The sequence below is a fragment of the Chenopodium quinoa genome, unplaced genomic scaffold (genome assembly GCF_001683475.1).
Source record: "Chenopodium quinoa cultivar QQ74 unplaced genomic scaffold, ASM168347v1, whole genome shotgun sequence".
Lineage (NCBI taxonomy): Eukaryota > Viridiplantae > Streptophyta > Magnoliopsida > Caryophyllales > Amaranthaceae > Chenopodium > Chenopodium quinoa.
This window is the reverse complement of record NW_018744290.1, coordinates 1,829,749-1,848,083: the sequence shown is the minus strand read 5'-3', so window position 1 is coordinate 1,848,083 and position 18,335 is coordinate 1,829,749. Positions and strand designations below refer to the sequence as shown.

General features: G+C 31.8%; 2 protein-coding genes across 3 annotated transcripts; one reads left to right on the top strand and one right to left on the bottom strand.

Annotated features, from left to right (window-relative positions):
* Positions 1 to 669: 669 nt before the first annotated feature.
* LOC110695207 (WAT1-related protein At5g64700-like) lies at positions 670 to 7,143 on the top strand. Its single transcript, XM_021872430.1, has 8 exons — positions 670 to 1,321; positions 1,562 to 1,624; positions 1,757 to 1,873; positions 4,023 to 4,284; positions 4,985 to 5,143; positions 5,559 to 5,710; positions 6,478 to 6,689; positions 6,804 to 7,143. The coding sequence occupies exons 1-7, from the start codon at positions 1,149 to 1,151 to the stop codon at positions 6,644 to 6,646; spliced, it is 1,095 nt and encodes a 364-aa protein (XP_021728122.1). The 5' UTR covers positions 670 to 1,148; the 3' UTR covers positions 6,647 to 6,689; positions 6,804 to 7,143.
* Positions 7,144 to 10,015: 2,872 nt separating this feature from the next.
* On the bottom strand, positions 10,016 to 13,647 carry LOC110695206 (skin secretory protein xP2-like). 2 transcript variants are annotated; one of them, XM_021872428.1, is made up of 2 exons: positions 13,285 to 13,647; positions 10,016 to 10,668 (listed from the first exon to the last, which is right to left on the bottom strand). In XM_021872428.1, exons 1-2 carry the CDS (start codon positions 13,426 to 13,428, stop codon positions 10,360 to 10,362), a joined length of 453 nt encoding a protein of 150 aa, XP_021728120.1. In that variant the 5' UTR covers positions 13,429 to 13,647; the 3' UTR covers positions 10,016 to 10,359. The 2 variants fall into 2 exon arrangements, with proteins under 2 accessions (XP_021728120.1, XP_021728121.1); XM_021872429.1 differs by having other exon boundaries at positions 13,315 to 13,644.
* Positions 13,648 to 18,335: the final 4,688 nt, after the last annotated feature.

Sequence of the window (18,335 nt, the reverse complement as noted above, 5' to 3'; positions counted from 1 at the left end):
CTAAACGCATATGTAAAATAGGTCACAGATTCCAATTTCCAAGAATGGGTGAAACGATTTATTATTAGGTATTTAGATGTATTACCAATATATAGAACCGCCAATAGTTTCCACATTATTCATCTAGAAATGGTGTATGTCTAAATTTGCACTCCAAGTGGTATATGTGGCAAATTAAATTAAAATAAGTTAGAATTTTATTTAGTGAATGTGAATATATAATTGCAACAAATAAAGAAACAAGGATGGAGTGCAATACTTGATTGTACTGTGTTAGTATTAGAACCACCAATTAACAAATTCTACATTATTGCATCCTTAGCATGATAGAAAAAGCCTAATTATAAAAGGTTTATGAACTTATTCTCATATGAGAGGATATTATATTACAAAGTAGAGTAATTTATGTTACCTTTCTAATTTAATTAATTTCTTATTAAAATAATCCCTCACAAGAATTTATTGAAAAACTTGAAAAAAGTTATAACTCCTGATTGATTCGAATCTCATACATAAATACATTATATAATGAATTCACAATAAGAAAGATATAATATTTTTGTCATATTCTTTTTATAAGTGCCTCTTAGACCTTTTACAAGTTGACAAATTAGAGCATAATATCTTTTCTTTTTATAAATTAGTAGTATAATATAATTACTTATATTAAAAATAAAATCAATAAACATAAAGAATTACATAATAAATTAATAAAGAGATTGTTTCGCCTTCTTTTGTGTTAGGAGAGAGAAAAAAAAAATATATAATGTAACAAAAATGATTCCGATCTTGTTGTTGGCCTATTGTTCACTTCCCCCCTTATTTCTTGCTTTGCTTAAACCTACATAGACAGCACTACAAAAAAACTTTTATTTGGGCCACATGCCAAAGATTTTTACTTAGTTTAATTTCTTCCTTACTCACTAGTTTCTTCTTTCACTTTTGTTTCCTTTAAAGTATCTTCACTAACCACTCATGTCATATCATTCTCATCACACTATCATACATATATTGATACTTGTATATATATACACACACAAACTCGATCATTCATTCATATATAGATGTGTTTTACAAGCACTAGAAAATATATATACAAACTCAGTCATAAGTTGTTTAGTTGATCAACTATCAATAATACTATTGAAATGGCACTTAGTAAACCAATTCTTGTTGTGCTTTTCATACAAACCCTATATACTGGTATGCTCTTGCTCTCTAAGGCTGCATTCAACGTCGGCATGAATAATTTTATATTCACCTTCTACAGACAGGCCATTGCCACCATCTTTCTAGGTCCCATAGCCCTCTTTCTCGAAAGGTATGTTACTTATTAAGTTTATATAATATGTTTATTGCTTGGACTAGTGGGAAGATTTACACGTACCTATGATCACAAGCTCAAATCCTACCATTAGGATTCTTAGGAGTCAAAAATATATCCTTTATATCATGCACAACTGTTCAATATTCAACCTATCATGAAACTGTTATTTGTTTCAATTTTTGAAACATGAAATATATATTGTTGATGACTTATTATCTATTTTTTCTAATGTAGGAAAAATATACCCCCGATCTCATTCAAGAATTTTTGGCAAATATTCGCAATGTCTTTATTTGGGTAAGTTCGAAATTAACATGCTACATATATATATATATATATATATATATATATATATATATATGATTTGAATACGCCTGGTATCATACTAGTATTAATATGTAGTAAATGATACTTCATATAATGTTGCAGGATAACATTGAGTTTGGATTTGTATGGCATTGGCTTGACCTATACTTCAGCAACCATGGGTGCTGCTACAACCAATTGTCTTCCTGTCATTACTTTCTTCCTTGCTGTTCTTGTTAGGTACGTACGTTACTATATTATACTGTATCATGGCTTAATTAGTACTTTTTTTTTCTTTTCTTGAATGACTTCCATATAAATATAGCACATATATATAGTCATGCTTAGGCATAATACACTTGTACTATAATATCGTCATATTTTCAAAACTAGACGTAACATATCAAACATACCATACCCTACTTAAATAGAGTGGTGGGGAGAGTGGTAGTAAGAGGACATGAAATATATATATATATATATATATATATATATATATATATATATATATATATATATATATATATATATATATATATATAGTAACATTAATTTTTTTATCATCCTTAATTACATCATATTAGCGTCATAATTTGTTTGAGTATAGTCTTTCCAAATAACTATCAGTGTCTCATCAACTTTTTATAAAGTTAAAATAGACTGTTGTCATATGATTTTGAAATGCAGCCCCTTATATTGAATTCATTCTCTCTTATTGACGAATGCGACCCAAACCTGTATCTGGTCTAATAACATAATCATTTAAGTTTCACAGTCACCCAACATTAACCAGACCTAGTAAATGATTATTCAAGAAGCCTAGCATTATTCAAGTGGAAGTAACAGAAAATCCTAATAATTGCTGTATAAATTGACAATCATATATGCATTGATCAATTCATGACCACATTGTATAAGGATGTGATACCATTGATAAGTGTGGTTAGTGGTGTATAGCATTTTCCTAAATTAAATTAATTAATGATCGAGTTTGTCAATGAAGATTCCATGCAAAGTACGGAAAGCTAAGAAAACAGTTGTTACTTGACTCCTACAAATTAATTACAATTAGACGGCTATATATATATATAATTAGTCATTTATAATTTCCATTAATTGTATGTGATTTGTTGTAAGCCAATTAGCACAACTATGTACTCTTATAAAAATAGGGGTGTGAACAAGCTCAGTCAAATTGAAATATTTTTACATGAAACAAAGCTTTTATACTCACAAAAAATTGTTCATAGTTTTTTTTTTTTTTTTTCTATAGAAAAATCGACAAACATTAACATGAATTCATTTAAGTGGATGCATGTAGAATCCCTCATCAAAGCTCGTTTATTATTTAATCCAATTCAGCTAATCTCATTCAAGCTCGATCAAGATCAAAACTCAAATTACACAAATGATCATGTTCATGAACTAAGCTCATCAAAAAAACCTATGCTATTAACGAGCTAAGCTCGAACACTAATAATTTCTATCAAAGCTAGCTTAAACAGACTAAAAATCGTCTAGCCTTGATTCGTTTGCAATTCTATTTGTTTTTTTTTAAAAAAGGGTAAACAGTGAACGACTCACTAAAGAACAAATTAGAATTGAAGGAAAGACAATTAGGTAAATCCAATTGGTTTTGTTTTGTACTGTGCATTCCACTCCATTTCGCAATCTGTTTTCACTAGTGATTATATTAGTTGAGTTTGCTGTTTACTTGTTTAGGATAAGAACTGATGTCTCACACACTTATTGCAGTAATTAAGCTTAAACTGATTTAACAACACGTAATGATTAATAATGATAATTTAGATAATAATGATGCTTAAAATTAGTCTAGTAGTCTAAATTCTACAGAATAATACTGTGAAAATAAAAATTAATAAGGTCGCATATCAATCGAAAATGGTGCAAATGATGCTTAATATCTAAGTATTCCTAACTTTATGCTACATTTCAATTTGAAACTTCTTTTAGTACAGTTTAGAAGTACGTACATATATATAGGTTAATTAATAAGGAGAATAAAAGGAATCTCTTAGCTTTTGCAAAAGGTTAGGTAAAACGATTAATCAGGGTGCAAATTATATTGTTTGTAATCATATCATGGGACGACCATATATTTAACAGTGGGAAACATCCATCTTAGTATTGAGGAATGAGTGCTTGTGGTCTCGTCGTTATGTTAAATAATTGTATCATTGTTTTCCTAATGTGTGTCTATGGACACTTGTAAAATTGACTCATCTTCGATTTTTAAAAAATTACTATAATAAAAATAAATAAATAATCTTACTATACTTAAATGTTTGACATGTACACGTTAAAAAACTGAGCTGATAATGTGTTATATAACGTTTTTTCTAATGAGTGATTAATAGTGTTGTTTCAGATTAGAGGTATGGAAAATAAAGACAGCCCCAGGGATAGCGAAGCTAATTGGCGTGGTAATATGCTTGGGAGGTGCCATGACTCTCGCACTTTATAAGGGTCCTTCCATCAAACTGTTTAGCCATCCTCACTTGCTGGGTGGTCTCGACCCAGCAGCCAACCAACCACCACAGTCTCGAACCCATTCCGGCCCCACTTGGATTAAGGGTGTTTTTATCTTGCTCACCGGTAACACGTTTTGGGCTCTTTGGCTTGTTGTCCAGGTAAATTCACCTATCTTCTTACTACTATCGTATGTTGTTGACACGTTTCGTTTCTAATGTATATATATTATGAAATGATGATATTTTGAAAATACGAATGAGACATATCACTATTAAAAATCAAAGTTTTGTAATTAGTTTCAAATAAATTGAGATATTTTACTCCGTACATTATAATTCAATCTATATCCGACAAATTTCATCAGTAAACTTTCAATATCTATATATGTTACAGTCGTACAGTCCAATGGAAAATCTATATCCGACAAAATGGTCAAGTTCAGAATTTTTCATGCATGTGTGTATTACAGTCGTGCATATACTCTTATTTATCACATAATCGTTCTTTATCACATTATCGTAAATCAGACGTACATTTACAAAACTAACATGTTTGTCAAATCTTCACATCCGATAAGATGTACTCAACAATTCAAAGATATACATTAGTTAAAGTAACTACAATTTCAAGTAGGGTACCCCCAAATCAGTTACAAAGGGTACAAAATCTAACCCACCACCAACAATGATTTATGTTCACTCATACATATACATATCGTGTTACTCATGTCCTAATGTTAAAAATCGTACCTTGCGCATTATACTGTTGTAAAGTCACTTGCTACTATTTATTTTCATGTGCATGATTTTGATGTTTAATAACTCACTCTTTTTTTTTTTTTTGGATGAAATAAAATAGGCTCGAATCATGAAAGGTTACCCGTCAAAGCTTTTGTTCACAGCACTAAGTTGCTTCTTGAGTTCAATTCAGTCATTTGCAATAGCTATTCTTGTGGAACGTCGTCCTTCTCAATGGATGCTTGGTTGGAATGTCCGTCTTCTAGCCGTTGCTTATTGTGTATGTTACTAAATACACTTCTCTCTTCTTTCTTTTCGTCTATTCTTCCTAACCATCACTCATCGTGCGTAAAGAAAGCAGGAAAAAAAAAACATATACTGGGGATTGGAACTGTATTTAGCATTTATATTGTCATATCAAGGATGTAAATCAACAAGTACTTCATATATATCAAATATGACAAAGTTACTAAAACCTATGAAGTCACGACTCTGATCTTACAATAAGTTATTGTAAGTTCGGCTCATACAAGATTTTGCCTTTTTCAAAAAAAAATAAAATAATATTCTTTCGAAATTCAAAGTAACATGCAGTCATCAGTTTAATGTCACGTCATGTGACACATGCACTATATATTTATTTCCGTTTTAATCTTAAACAACCCTCATACATACATTAAATTTTGTTGAAACAGGGGATAGTGGTAACAGGAGTGGCATACTATTTACAAGCATATGTGATAGAGAAGAAGGGGCCAGTATTTCTAGCACTGTGGACTCCTTTAGGGCTTATCCTTACCATGCTTTGTTCTGTTCTTCTGCTTGGAGAGATCATCACTTTGGGCAGGTTATTACCTAAATTTCTTATTTATGCACTATATATTGGCAAGTGTCAAGTTCTCTAAATTTGAACCATCACCTTTAATGTGTTCTTTTTTTTGGTGTGTCAAGTTTCATAAATTTAAACGTGACAAATATTGCAAAGTCAAGACATCAATTATATATTGAGCTTCTTTTTAAATGTACTTGTACTATGTACTATGTAATGATCATAACAATTTTATTTTATTATCTTGAAAAGAAAATTACACCAAAGTTAGGGGAGATTTATCTCACGATTAATTTTACCTTATTAAAAGAAAGAATAAATATGAAAATTACTTTATCTACAAATGAATCTATATCTTGATGTGTTACAATGTAATTACATTTATATCTCTAAATTTAATTTCAAACGACTACACTAATTGTCTTACTCCTACTTATTTCATTTATTTATCTTTCTACTCAAACTAACCAACAAGTTAATATGCTAAATGATTAATTAATTACTTATGGTACTTGAAGATGATTTGCACATATTTGAAATATTTGAACTTTCCGACTTTTCAGAGCTTATTAGATCTTGAAAGAACCTATTTTAGTTCGTTGTAAAGCGAATTTAGGTAACCCTTAGCTTGTTAGAAATTATCTTACTTAAACTTATTATATTATCTCATTAATAATCCTTATTTGAACTTACATTTTTTAAATACATATTTTAAAATTAAAAAAAAATATATAAAGTGAACAGAACAAGGCCTAAATATGTATTTACATGTGTTTTATTTTCAGTGTCATAGGTGGAATATTGCTAGTTGGAGGGCTCTACAGTTTCTTGTGGGCAAAGAGCAAAGAACAAATTATCATTCCATCAACTTGTTCAACCGTTATTGAAGCAGATAAAGAAGGCCTGGAATTTAAAGTAATAGAAGGAACCAAGAATTCACCCTCCATTGTATAAGTATATATATCTAATTAAAGGTTTTGTAAGGCAAGAAGGCCAGGTATTCCCAAATTTCCTTCATATTGTTATACTACCTCCGTTTCTTTTTGTTGTTCTTACTCCATAATCCGTCCCTTAGCTTTTTTGTTCTTATTATTCCATTTATATGTGTTAGATAACTCGAAATTGAGAGAGCATCAGATCCTGAGACTTGAAGGTGTTAATAAGGACCAAGGAGAAATTCATCAAAAGCTCTCAAGTTTTGATGTTGGCTGCTGATTTCTTACACTTATACCAAGTATATTTTGAGAAGAAATTAAATATGAAGTATATATACTGTATTAGGGTAGCATCAAATCAATGCATAGAGATGATGTAATTCTTTCATCTCATTCTATGCCTATTATAGGAAGTTTAATGTTATGTGATCATCCAATATAGAGTACATATTTTTTTTCTTACTAATAGAATATTAAAAATACAAAATACTACGTATATACAACAATCTTCTTATATGAGTGAATCTCATTATACGGTCTATATAATCGTATACAACTTTCAAATTAAATTTAGTGTTCGATTCAGGGGATTGAATGCATAAAATTAAGATCACATATACTTGCATTGCATACAGTTGTGACAAGGGCCGTGCTAGTGCCGGTTATGCAAGGCCGAAAAGCCTCTTTAATTTGAAGGGTTGTCATAAACTCATAACGCATAAGGGTCTCATTTTGTATCGACCAACATGCCATGGTACGAGAAAAGCACGATTGGATTCCCGTGGTTTGGCATGTCAAACTATTGTTTAAAAACAAAATCGGAAACAATTGCGGTAGACTTGTAGGCCATGCCTTGCCATTGTGCTATCCCTTAGCTTGGGATGGCCTTTGCGATGAGTGGTTTGACCGGCATATGGCTGACTAATAGCCTGGCACGTCTAAGGATCTATTTGTTTCATATTATTTTAACTTATTTTATTGTATTTCAGAAATAATAAGTCAAAAAAATTTCAATAAACTAAGTTCAAATATGTTAAAATAATTTTAGACAAAATCAAATCAAATCAACCAAACAGAACCTAAACATATCTAATCTTACTTTGACCAAGAATTAAGAAATAAAATGACTTGAAAGAGCCTCAAAGAAGGAAGAAGTACAAGGTCTCGGGTCCAAATTGATGGATGGAAGTTAACTTACTATATGATAGTGGGCCAGTAGCAAGCCCAACAAGGATAGAGGCCCACCATATGTAATAAGCAAACTTTTTTATTTTCTCCCGGGAAAACTTCATAGTATACAAATTTCATGAGGGTAAAATACGGGTAAATACAAGTTCATCTATGAGATACACAACAATTGTTTATCATATGACATTTTTGTAAATAAATTAATAACTTTTTTCATAAAAGCGGGTCTCACAGTGATGATGACTGGATAAAATTGTTGATTTATTTACCAAATTGTCATGAGATAAACAATTTTTGTTTATCCCAGTGATTAACTTAGGCTTCCTCGTAAAATACTAAGAAATACTCCATCTGTTTTTTTTAAAGTTGCAATCGTTTTGATATTTTCTACTATTTATTTAGTAGATGTGACTTGTATTTTTAACAAACAAATTGTGTTATGCAATATGTTGTTGAATTAATTGCAATAACGTACATTTTCATAATGAGAAGGTATTGATTGTAAATTGCCGCACGAAAATTTGCGTGCGACAGGTTTGGCTGATATATTTCACTTGTTAGCTGATATGTTTCATTTGTTGGCTAATATATTCCTTTTGTTGGCTGATATATTTTTTTTTTTTTTATAATCTTTTATATGTACCTTTATATGTTTCTTTAATTGGCTGATATTTTTATTTTGTTGGCTAATATGTATATTGTAATTGTTGATTTATATGTTTCATTTTGTTGGCTGATATGTTTATTTTGGTGGCTTACATGTTGCTTTTGTTTGCTGATTTCATCCTTTTGTTGGATGATATGTACCTTTTGTTGGCTGAGTACCTTTTGTTGGCTGATATATTCCTTTTGTTGGCTGATATATTCCTTTTGTTGGTTGATGCGTTTTTATTAATGTTTGATATGTTCCTAATTTTGACTGATATCAGACATCAATTAGCTAATATGTTCATTTTAATGGCTGATATATTTCATTTATTGGCTAATATGATTAATAAGATAAAAATATATTTTCATTTCTCTCTCTTTCCTCTTTCCCCCATTTCCGCTCTTTCTCTCTCTGTTTCAAATGAGTGTGGAGTTTCCCAATTATCTCCATATTCCCAAATAAACGAAGTATGTGGAGTTCCTTTAACTGTCGCCCAATAGCCACCATCAAACCACCACCGCTGCTCCATAATTGCCGCCCAACCCGCCACCACCGCTGCCCCCCAATTGCACCCCCAAAATCGCACCACCTCCAACCATAATCGCACTACCTCCAACCAAAATCGCAGCCCAAATACCACCTCCAACCAAAATCGCTGCCCATAGTCGCACCACCTCCAACCAAAATCGCAGCCCAAACACCACCTCCAACCAAAATGCACCACCTGAAATCGCAGCCCAAGCGAACTGAAATCGCAAATCGTTCATCGTCATCTTCGTCCACCGTCTATCGCAAATCGCACTTCGTCATCTTCGTTTTGAGGGGTTTTCGATTCAATCAGAAAATGCTCTAAGATTTGGTTGCCTGATTCAAGCATAATGATCTTTGTTTTGTGAATTGGAAGCCCTTAAATCCCAATTTTTTTTGAGAATTGAAATGAATGGGTAATGTGTTCCATAATATCAACAATTTATAATTTATACTAATACAAAATTAAATATATTTATGGTCAAAATTGTATATTGACAAGCATGTTCAGTCAAACAGTTGCAAGCAAAGAGGAAATTTAAAGGTATTGTTTATAAGATTGAAGTTGATTTCATATTTATGTATTCCCAAATAACTACTAGGTAACACACGCAGGAGGAGAAAAAAAAACGTTTATTTATCAATCCTTGCAATTATCCCTTCCAAATTCAATTATGTAACACATTGCATCATTGATCTCATGGCAATAATAATGGCATACATTAAGCTTGTGAAGACAATATATTCTAAGGGATTAGACGCTAATCTTGTGAAGACATTATCTAGTAAAAGACTAGACACTAATCTTGTGAAGATGATCTCTTAATTTGTTGTACTCTACCTAATTTTAACGAACTATATACATCACAACACCATATGATTTAAGGTAGTATATCCTTTAGCAATAATCCTAAATACGTAGTAATATAAATACTTATATCTAAGGTTTTTTTTTTTTTTTTTTTTTTTTTTTTTTTTTTTTTTTTTTTTTTAATAGTGTATTTAAGATTAACACAATATAAATAAATAAGAGTAATTTTAATGAACAATCCAACATATCAAGATGTTTACAAAGAAATAATAAATTCATGAAACTCAATCTCCCCTAACAAAACAACACAAAAAAATAAATCACAAAACACTCCCCCATTGGCCCCATACATTCACATATTCATTTAAACAAAATCCCATATAAACTAATGTAAATTTTCAATTAATAATTTGTCCTACCCAATCACAAACTTATTGTCATTATCACTTCCTTTTTTTTTTTTTTTTTTTTTTTTCCTTTTGTATAAATATTTTTTTTTTGCTCAGTATTTCTTTTAACAGCAAATCAACATTTAATATTTTCTTCATTTTGCCTCTCATTTCTTCTCAGCTGTGGCTGGAGCCGGAGCCGTGGCTGCAGCTGGAGCTGGAGCTGTGGCTGCTGGAGCTGGAGCCGCGGCTGCCTCCGGAGCTGGAGCCACAACTGGCTTAGTCTCTTCTTTCTTGGGCTCAGAGGCTGCTGGCTTAGCCTCTTCCTTCTTCGGCTCAGCAGCCGGCTTTGGAGCTTCTTCTTTCTTAGTTTCAACAGCCACTTCTTTGGCTACTTCCTCAACCTTTGGTGGCTCCGAGGCCTTCTCCTCAGCTGGCTTTACGGCGCTCTCAGCTTCAGGCTTCTTTCCATCATCCTGTAAGCAAAGAGAGTTCATGAGAAATTGTTCTTATGACAAATAAACTAATAATGTAACACAATCATAAACAAACATTGAATACTTATGACAAAATAAATGAATAATGTCATGTTGTCATGCAAGCATGTTCATCCAACAACTTCGTCCAAATACATTCAATAGGTCATGTAGAAAAATTCTTATGAACAAAAAAGTCATTTGGTTATTTCCTTTTCATTCTATATCATACAACGACAATAATGTATAACTAATATATGGAATTATATTATAAAAGGACAATAATATAGACAAGAAATGACTGGTATGTATGTATTGTACAAACATTATACGTACTTCTATGTAGGGACGACAAAGTTAGAAGTGAAAAATGTGCAAATGCGGAATTAAAATGAAAAAAAAACAAGGGATGGAGTGGAAGAAACACTTTAAGAAGACAAACTAATGTTGCAAGGAATACAAAGACATAAAGGTAAGAGCAAATAAACAGGAGGCAAATCAGACATATTTGGGTGTTTTTTCCCTCAGCAATCAACATGACCACATAAAGAAAAGATGGACTGAGTATTTGGGTCCCAAAAACAGCTGTGAAAGAAAGGACAACACTCAAAATTGACAATTATAATGTTTTTAACAAGTAATTAATGGGATTTAAGGACAAGATTCCTCGTTTTGAACCCTTTAGTATACCCTTTAGTATGTAGTTATAAGAAAAAGATACCCTCAAGAAAATGTCGCGGTCTTAGCTTGCGCAATTTTAGTTTTAAACGGCATTTTATTAGGCATACACGAATACATGATCACGACATACTCCCAAATTACGTGTCACTAAATAATAAGAGCTAATTATAGCACATAATATACTCGAAAGTTGAAAGATGAATATGTTTGATCGACTAAATCATAGAGGGTGAAAATTTTATGTCTTACGGAATGGTATAGTTTCTACCCTAGCTTACAAAGTTTTACTTTCTAACTTTTACTTGAAATTTTCAAATCATGGATTTAATAATAAAAGTTTTTTTTTTCTTTCTCTTTTTTCTGTGCCATTAAATTTTTTCTCTTTTTGTTGTAGTTGCTGTTAATAGTCCATGACATTTTCTAAAATTGATGGTATAATAATTATTGATGATAACATTTTATCGTTAATTTGTTTGTATTGTATTGTATCATTGTCGTCTATCAACGTTGTCAAGTTAATCAACATCTACAATTACGTTCTCAAATTGTAAAACTAACAAAACATGTCAAAATTATGTCATCTGAAAATGAACTAAACTAGAAGACTTGTCAAATGTGTAATTCAAAAATATTGATCACGTAATTTTCAAGTTCGGATTCCGTCAATTGTGACCTTTGAGTTGATTTACGAATTAGGCTTTCTAAATTTAGCTTTTTGATAAAATACAAAAAAAAAAAAAAAAAATATGGAGTGGTAAAATATACATTTTGGTAGGATTATTTTTTAAAAAAGTCTAAAAAATTTCTTTTTTACTACAGGCATATTTTAACAGACTACCAAAATATTTCTTTTGCAAATATGACCGTAGTGAAAATATTGTTTTAAGAAATAACGATCCTACCAACACATTTATTTTATCCAAAAAATAACAATATAAATGTTTCTACTCCCTTCGTCTCTATTTTTCTTCATTTTGAAATTTTTTAGATATAAAAAAAAGGTACTATATAAGGAAGAACAAATAGAGACAAATTAAGTAAAACCAATTGTTTGACAAATTTACCATGGATGGTATTTTTTTGAAAAAATAGGGCAAAAAAATGAAGGAGAAAAACTAGAGGCCAGGCACAAACATTTGATTACCTAAATTATAAAAGTCCAAAAAAAAAATTCATCAATAATTAAAAAGAATTTATATTACTGTACAAATTTTAAATTATGGTTCGAACATTAAAATATTTTTGCTACTATTACTATATTATACACAATCAAACACAATCAATATATGTATATTTTTTTTTTTTTGAATATAAACGACATGAATATTTGGACAAAGGCAATATGTATATACGCTTCCACTAGAAATTTTTGAGACGTTCCAAATATTATTTTCCACAATAGTACTCTAATATCAATGAAAAATTCTAATATGAAGTATATGTAATATTTATATTCCATATGACCATACGTGGATTGGGGAACACATAAAAAAAAACCTATATAATAAATCCATGTTATATACTTATACGCAGTACCTTAGAAATAAATCACATATAAATATATAGAGTATAATATACAAGTAAAATGACCTTAAGTTTAGAATTTATTTATTAAGATAAAATCACAGCTCGTCTTAACTTTAAAAAATTTCTTATTAATATACTAAATTCTTTTAAATATGTACTCAAATTAATAACCAAAAATATGCTGAAAAAGAATTGTATGCATGCATGTCAAATTAAAAATCTTACTCCATCCATTCTAATATGTTCTTCGTGTTATCTCATTAAAAAAAATAAAAAAATAAAAAAATAAATAAAGTCAAAACACGAAGGACTTGTAGATACGGAGAGTCGGAAAAATAAAACATGGTTACCTCGAAATGAATAAGCTAGAAAAACAACAATATAGTACATAAATATATGATTAATGACCTCTAACATTATTTGAGCGAGAGATGAAACCTTGTTTTGATCAACTTCAATTTCTCTCTCCGTTGTTGTTGTTGCCTTTGTTTCCGGTACTTCAACCGGGGCTTCTCCTTCTGTTGTCAACGGCTTGTTTGCGCAGTTTCCCATTTTCTTTGTGAATTTACTTTTTTACCCCTTTCTCTTCCCTTCAAAAGCTTCGACAAAAACTCTTGTTAGGAGGAGAAATTGAAGGGCTTTTGGGAAAACTCAAAATAATAGGAGAGAGAGAATGCAACAACTCAAATGAAAAACTTTTTAAGAGTTTTTATTTATAGAAATTTTTAGAATTTTTATTTGCTGCTCCGACAATCATTCTGCGACGTTGAATAAGGTTATAAATATATAGACAACGGCCAGCTAAGCCTTCCTTTTTTAAAATTAAAATTAAAATTAAAAATGATTTTTACAAATTTTTTTAAAAATATTTTTTATTTTTTTTGGAATGTTATATTGGACAGGGTGTAATGCTAATAGCCAATTGGACACAGGCTGTAGAATTTTTTTTGTTTTGTGATCTTTTGTTTACTAAAAATGTCATTATTATGCATAGCAAATTTTATAAGTTTTGATTGTGTTTATACGTTGTTGCTGGCATTTTATTATTGATTTAGGTTAGGAATTATAAAATTATTGTTATATTGTTATGGAAATAATCTAGAAATGACTTTAATAAGAAAGTTGTTTTGAATTCTAGACTAGAGAGCATGTATTAAGGGATATATACTCGATATGTTTTGGATCATCAAGATGTAGATATATGATATTTAAGAGTCTAGGTTGAATGAATATTTTGTGTAGGTTTTGTATCTGGTAGTATTAGACACGTGTGACGTATGTCATGTATCATACGTAGATGATTTCAACACTCGTTGAACACAATAATGATCTCAATACAGCTTAGCCACGTTACATGTTTATCACTGATCACGACTCGATTCTCCTTAACATAAACTATTATCAATATATATATCTTACGCTTCTAGTGAAAAGTAAAATATTGCTAAAAATTTCTATTAAAAGAGCTTTCATGTCTTTTCATTTCCCAAATAATCTTATTTTAAATAAATTGGTTTAAAGAATATTTGTAAACTTTTTCTAGGGAAGTTGATATTCACCGGCTTATCTTCGGAAAGGGTACACATAGATAAAGTCTATGGATACCCCACATAGACAACCATTTCTATTGGTTGAAATAGTTGTCCCACTTATTAAAATCTAAAATTTTCACAAAATTTCAGTTTGAAAATCTTTTGAAAGTTTAAATTTGAATTTTTTTTTTCTTTGTTTTTTCGTATAGCTTCAAAATTATAAGAGAGATTCGCACAGTTCTCATGGGCTTCATTGCATTGGATTTTCCCTGTTTCTTATACGAAGGAAATTTATAGGTTTTTTTAAAGCTTCAAATTTACAAGTTTCTCATACGCTTCATTGAATTCGCCCAGTTCCACAATATCAACATCTTTCGACATGATATTTAGTTTCGACCACTGCTTAGTAATTTCGTTCGATGTCGCTACACAATCCTTCTAATGAGGAGCAGTGCTTGAACACGCAAAAGGGAAAACTCAAACCTTCAAGACATACATGAAATTTTATTAATCGTTGATTTGGGGGTGGGGTGGGGTTATTATAAGCTTAGTAGTTGTATTTTTTCATAAAAATGGCGAGGTTTATCTTCTATGGGTTAAAAGTTTTTTACCTGTTAATTTTTTTTTTAGTATCAAAAATGTTTTTTCATGATACTTGTTAAAATAAATTTGGTATATAATTATTAGGTTTGGGATAAAACTTATGAAGTTGATAACGGTAACTCTTAACATTCGAATTTTAGTTGAAGATCCTTGTTAATCTGTTATTTACTTGAGGAAATTTTGCCAATTGCAGCCATTTAAAGTTATATTTTGCAAAATGCAGTCATTAAAAAAAAATTGCAAATTGTAGTCCAAAGGTACTAATAACTTGTTAATTGCCACCCGATCCAATTTTTCCTCGATCTGGGTGCCGAAAAATGTCCTGTCAAGGTTTTAGGGGTCATTTTAGTCTTAAAGATTCAAATTAAGCTCGGAATTGGCAAAATTAAGCTCGGAATTGGCAAAAAAATTACGTAAGTGCCTCATTTTTTAGGCAAAAAAATATTTGCACACAAATCAATACATTTTTTTGATACGCATAGTACGAGGCACTTGCGTTAATTTTTTGCCAATTTCGAGCTTAACTTAGAACCTTACGGACCAAACTGACCCCTATAACCTTGACGAAACATTTTTCGGCACGCAAGTCGATGAATAAATTGGAATGGGTTGCAATTAACAAGTTATTAGTACTTTTCGGCTGCAATTTGCAATTTTTTTTTTTTTTAAATGGCTACAATTTGTAAAATATAAAGTTTAAATGGCTACAATTGGCAAATTTTTAGTAAATTAAATTAAACAATTAGTAGATTTATTCAGCCCAAAGTACAAATGGGCTAAGGTAATGAACTAATAACTAATAATTTAATGATATACTCAATCCCATAATTTTAACTTCATTTCTTTATGCGTCAATTTGACTCCCTTAATTTAGAGCATGTTTTGTTCACCTTATTTTTACTTTTTTCATATCAGATCAAACCAGAAAAAATAAGTTTTGACATACTTTATTGTTTTATGTGTAGTTTTCATCGCTAAATATCTTTGATGTAATTATGAACATTATATATTTAGAAAATACTCCCTTTGTCCCTTAGTTTCTTCTCCAATTTCCTTTTTAGTTTGCGTTCGTCCCTTTAATTTTGCCCCATTCTATTTTTGGACATACGGGTCAACACCTTTACTCTCACAACCACCCCATTAACCGTACCACTTTTCAGTTATTATGAATCTAACAAGAGCCAAGTTGATATATTTTTTCTTTCACTACTGAAATTCGATCAAATTGCGACCATTTTTTTTACGACCGTCATTAAAACGGTCACAAAATATAAAATTTGCGACCGATTTTGGCGCAGGCGCAATTTTATGACCATTTTTAAAGCGGTCTCAATTTTACGACCGTTTTTAAAGCGGTCGCAGATTTGCGACTGTTTTTGGGCTATTTAAGCAGTCGCAAATTGCGACCATTGCGACCGTTACAGAAATGGTCGCAATTGGCGCCCGGTAAAAGCGGTCGCAACAGGGTTATTATTATTTTTTTTTAAAAAAAAAGGTATAAAAGGAGTGTCGAACTCACCCAAACCCTAATCTTGTTGAACCGCCGCTCCATCTCTCCTCTTTCCTTTCTCTCTCTTCTTTTTCCTTTCTCTCTCTTCTCACGCTTCTCCTCCTCCCTCATCTGCTCTCTTTTCTTTCCTTTCTTTCTTTTCTCTTTCCTCTTTTCCTTCTCTTCCTCTGCTTTTCCGCCTCTCCTTTCTTTTTCTCTTTCCTCTTCTCCCTCTTATTCTCTTTCCTCTTCTCCCTCTCGTTCTCTTTCCTCTTCTGATCTACTTTTTGGAAGTTTTCCGGCAACTTCGATGTTGTTAGTGAATCTGGCAAATCTCACGCACGGTCCTAATTCTCTTGGTTCGATGCTTAGGTGGTGGTGTTAAGCAAGTTAATGGTTTTTAAGGTCAAGTTAATCTAGATCTAGAGTTTTCATGGTCGAATTTGGCCTTATTAAACCAAATTCGAAGTCAATTCGGGGTTTGAGGTATGTTTTCGTGTTTGTAATTTTTTGTTCGAATTTAGTTTGATTTTTTATTCGAATTTCCATGTTCAAATGTTGATTTACTTCACTACTAGAAAATACGCCATTTTCGACGGAAAAATTCCGTCGGAAACACCCTGAATTCCGTTAGAAAACCCGTTTCCGACGGAATTTCTGTTGGAACCGGTTGTCGGAAAATGTTTTGTAGGAAAAATGACCTTTTCCAACGGAAATTCCGTCAGAATTGTTTCGTCGGAAGAGGAATTCCGGCACCGAAAAAAGTCCGTCGGAAATTTTCGACAGAAATTCCGTCGGAAACTGATTTAATGAAATTAAAAAAAAAAAAATGCCGCGCCACCACCTGCATGGCGTATCACCACCTCAGAACACCATCATCGAACCCTTACCCAGACTAACATCAGACCGCCACTCCACAAATTAACCAAGATCCACCCACCCAAACCCTGACCCACCCAAATCAGCCACCACAACCGAACCCTAACCCAGATTCACCAACCACCACCACCGAACTCTAACCGAAAACTAACCTAGATCCACCAACCACCACCACCGCACCCTAACCTAGACCCACCTAACCCAAACCCTGACCGAACCCTTACCCAGATCCTCCCAAATCCTAAACCCACCTAGCCCAGATCTAAACTATATATCCCCACCCCTACCCTAAACCCACCTAACCCAGACCCACTAAACCCAAACCCAGATCCACCCAAATCCTAACGCAAACCTTGACTGAACCCACACCCAATCCGACCCACCTAAAACCATCATCATGAACGGCCAAACCAACCACCACAACCCAAAAATTTAATATAAAATTCAAAAACAAAAATTAAAAAAATTAAAACGTATCTTAAAAATCGAATTAGCTTCGAATTTCACCTTGAACTTGGTTTACTAAGGCCAAATTCGACCTTGAAAACTCTAAATCTAGCATTTTCATGGTCGAATTTGACCTTAAAAACCATTAATGTGTTATAAACCATCACCATTATTGATTACAAACGCTTATCTCCTAGCTAGCTTAGTCCCATTTAGTTGATAAAATCATGACACGGAGAAGAAGAGGAGAGGGGCGTAAGAAAAAATCAGAGAAGGGAAGGGGCGTGAAAAGAGAAGAGGAAAGAGGAGAGGAGAGAGAAAGAGAAGAGGAAAGAGGAGAGGACAGGATAGGATAGGTAAGGAGAGAGAAAGAGAAGAAGAGAGGGGAGAGAAACAAAAGAGAGGCGAAGAGAGAGAAGAGGAGAGGACAGAGAAATGAGAAATGAAAGGGGGAGGCGGATAGTTCCGTTTTAATTAGGGTTTGGTTTTTTTTTTTTTTTTTTTAAAAA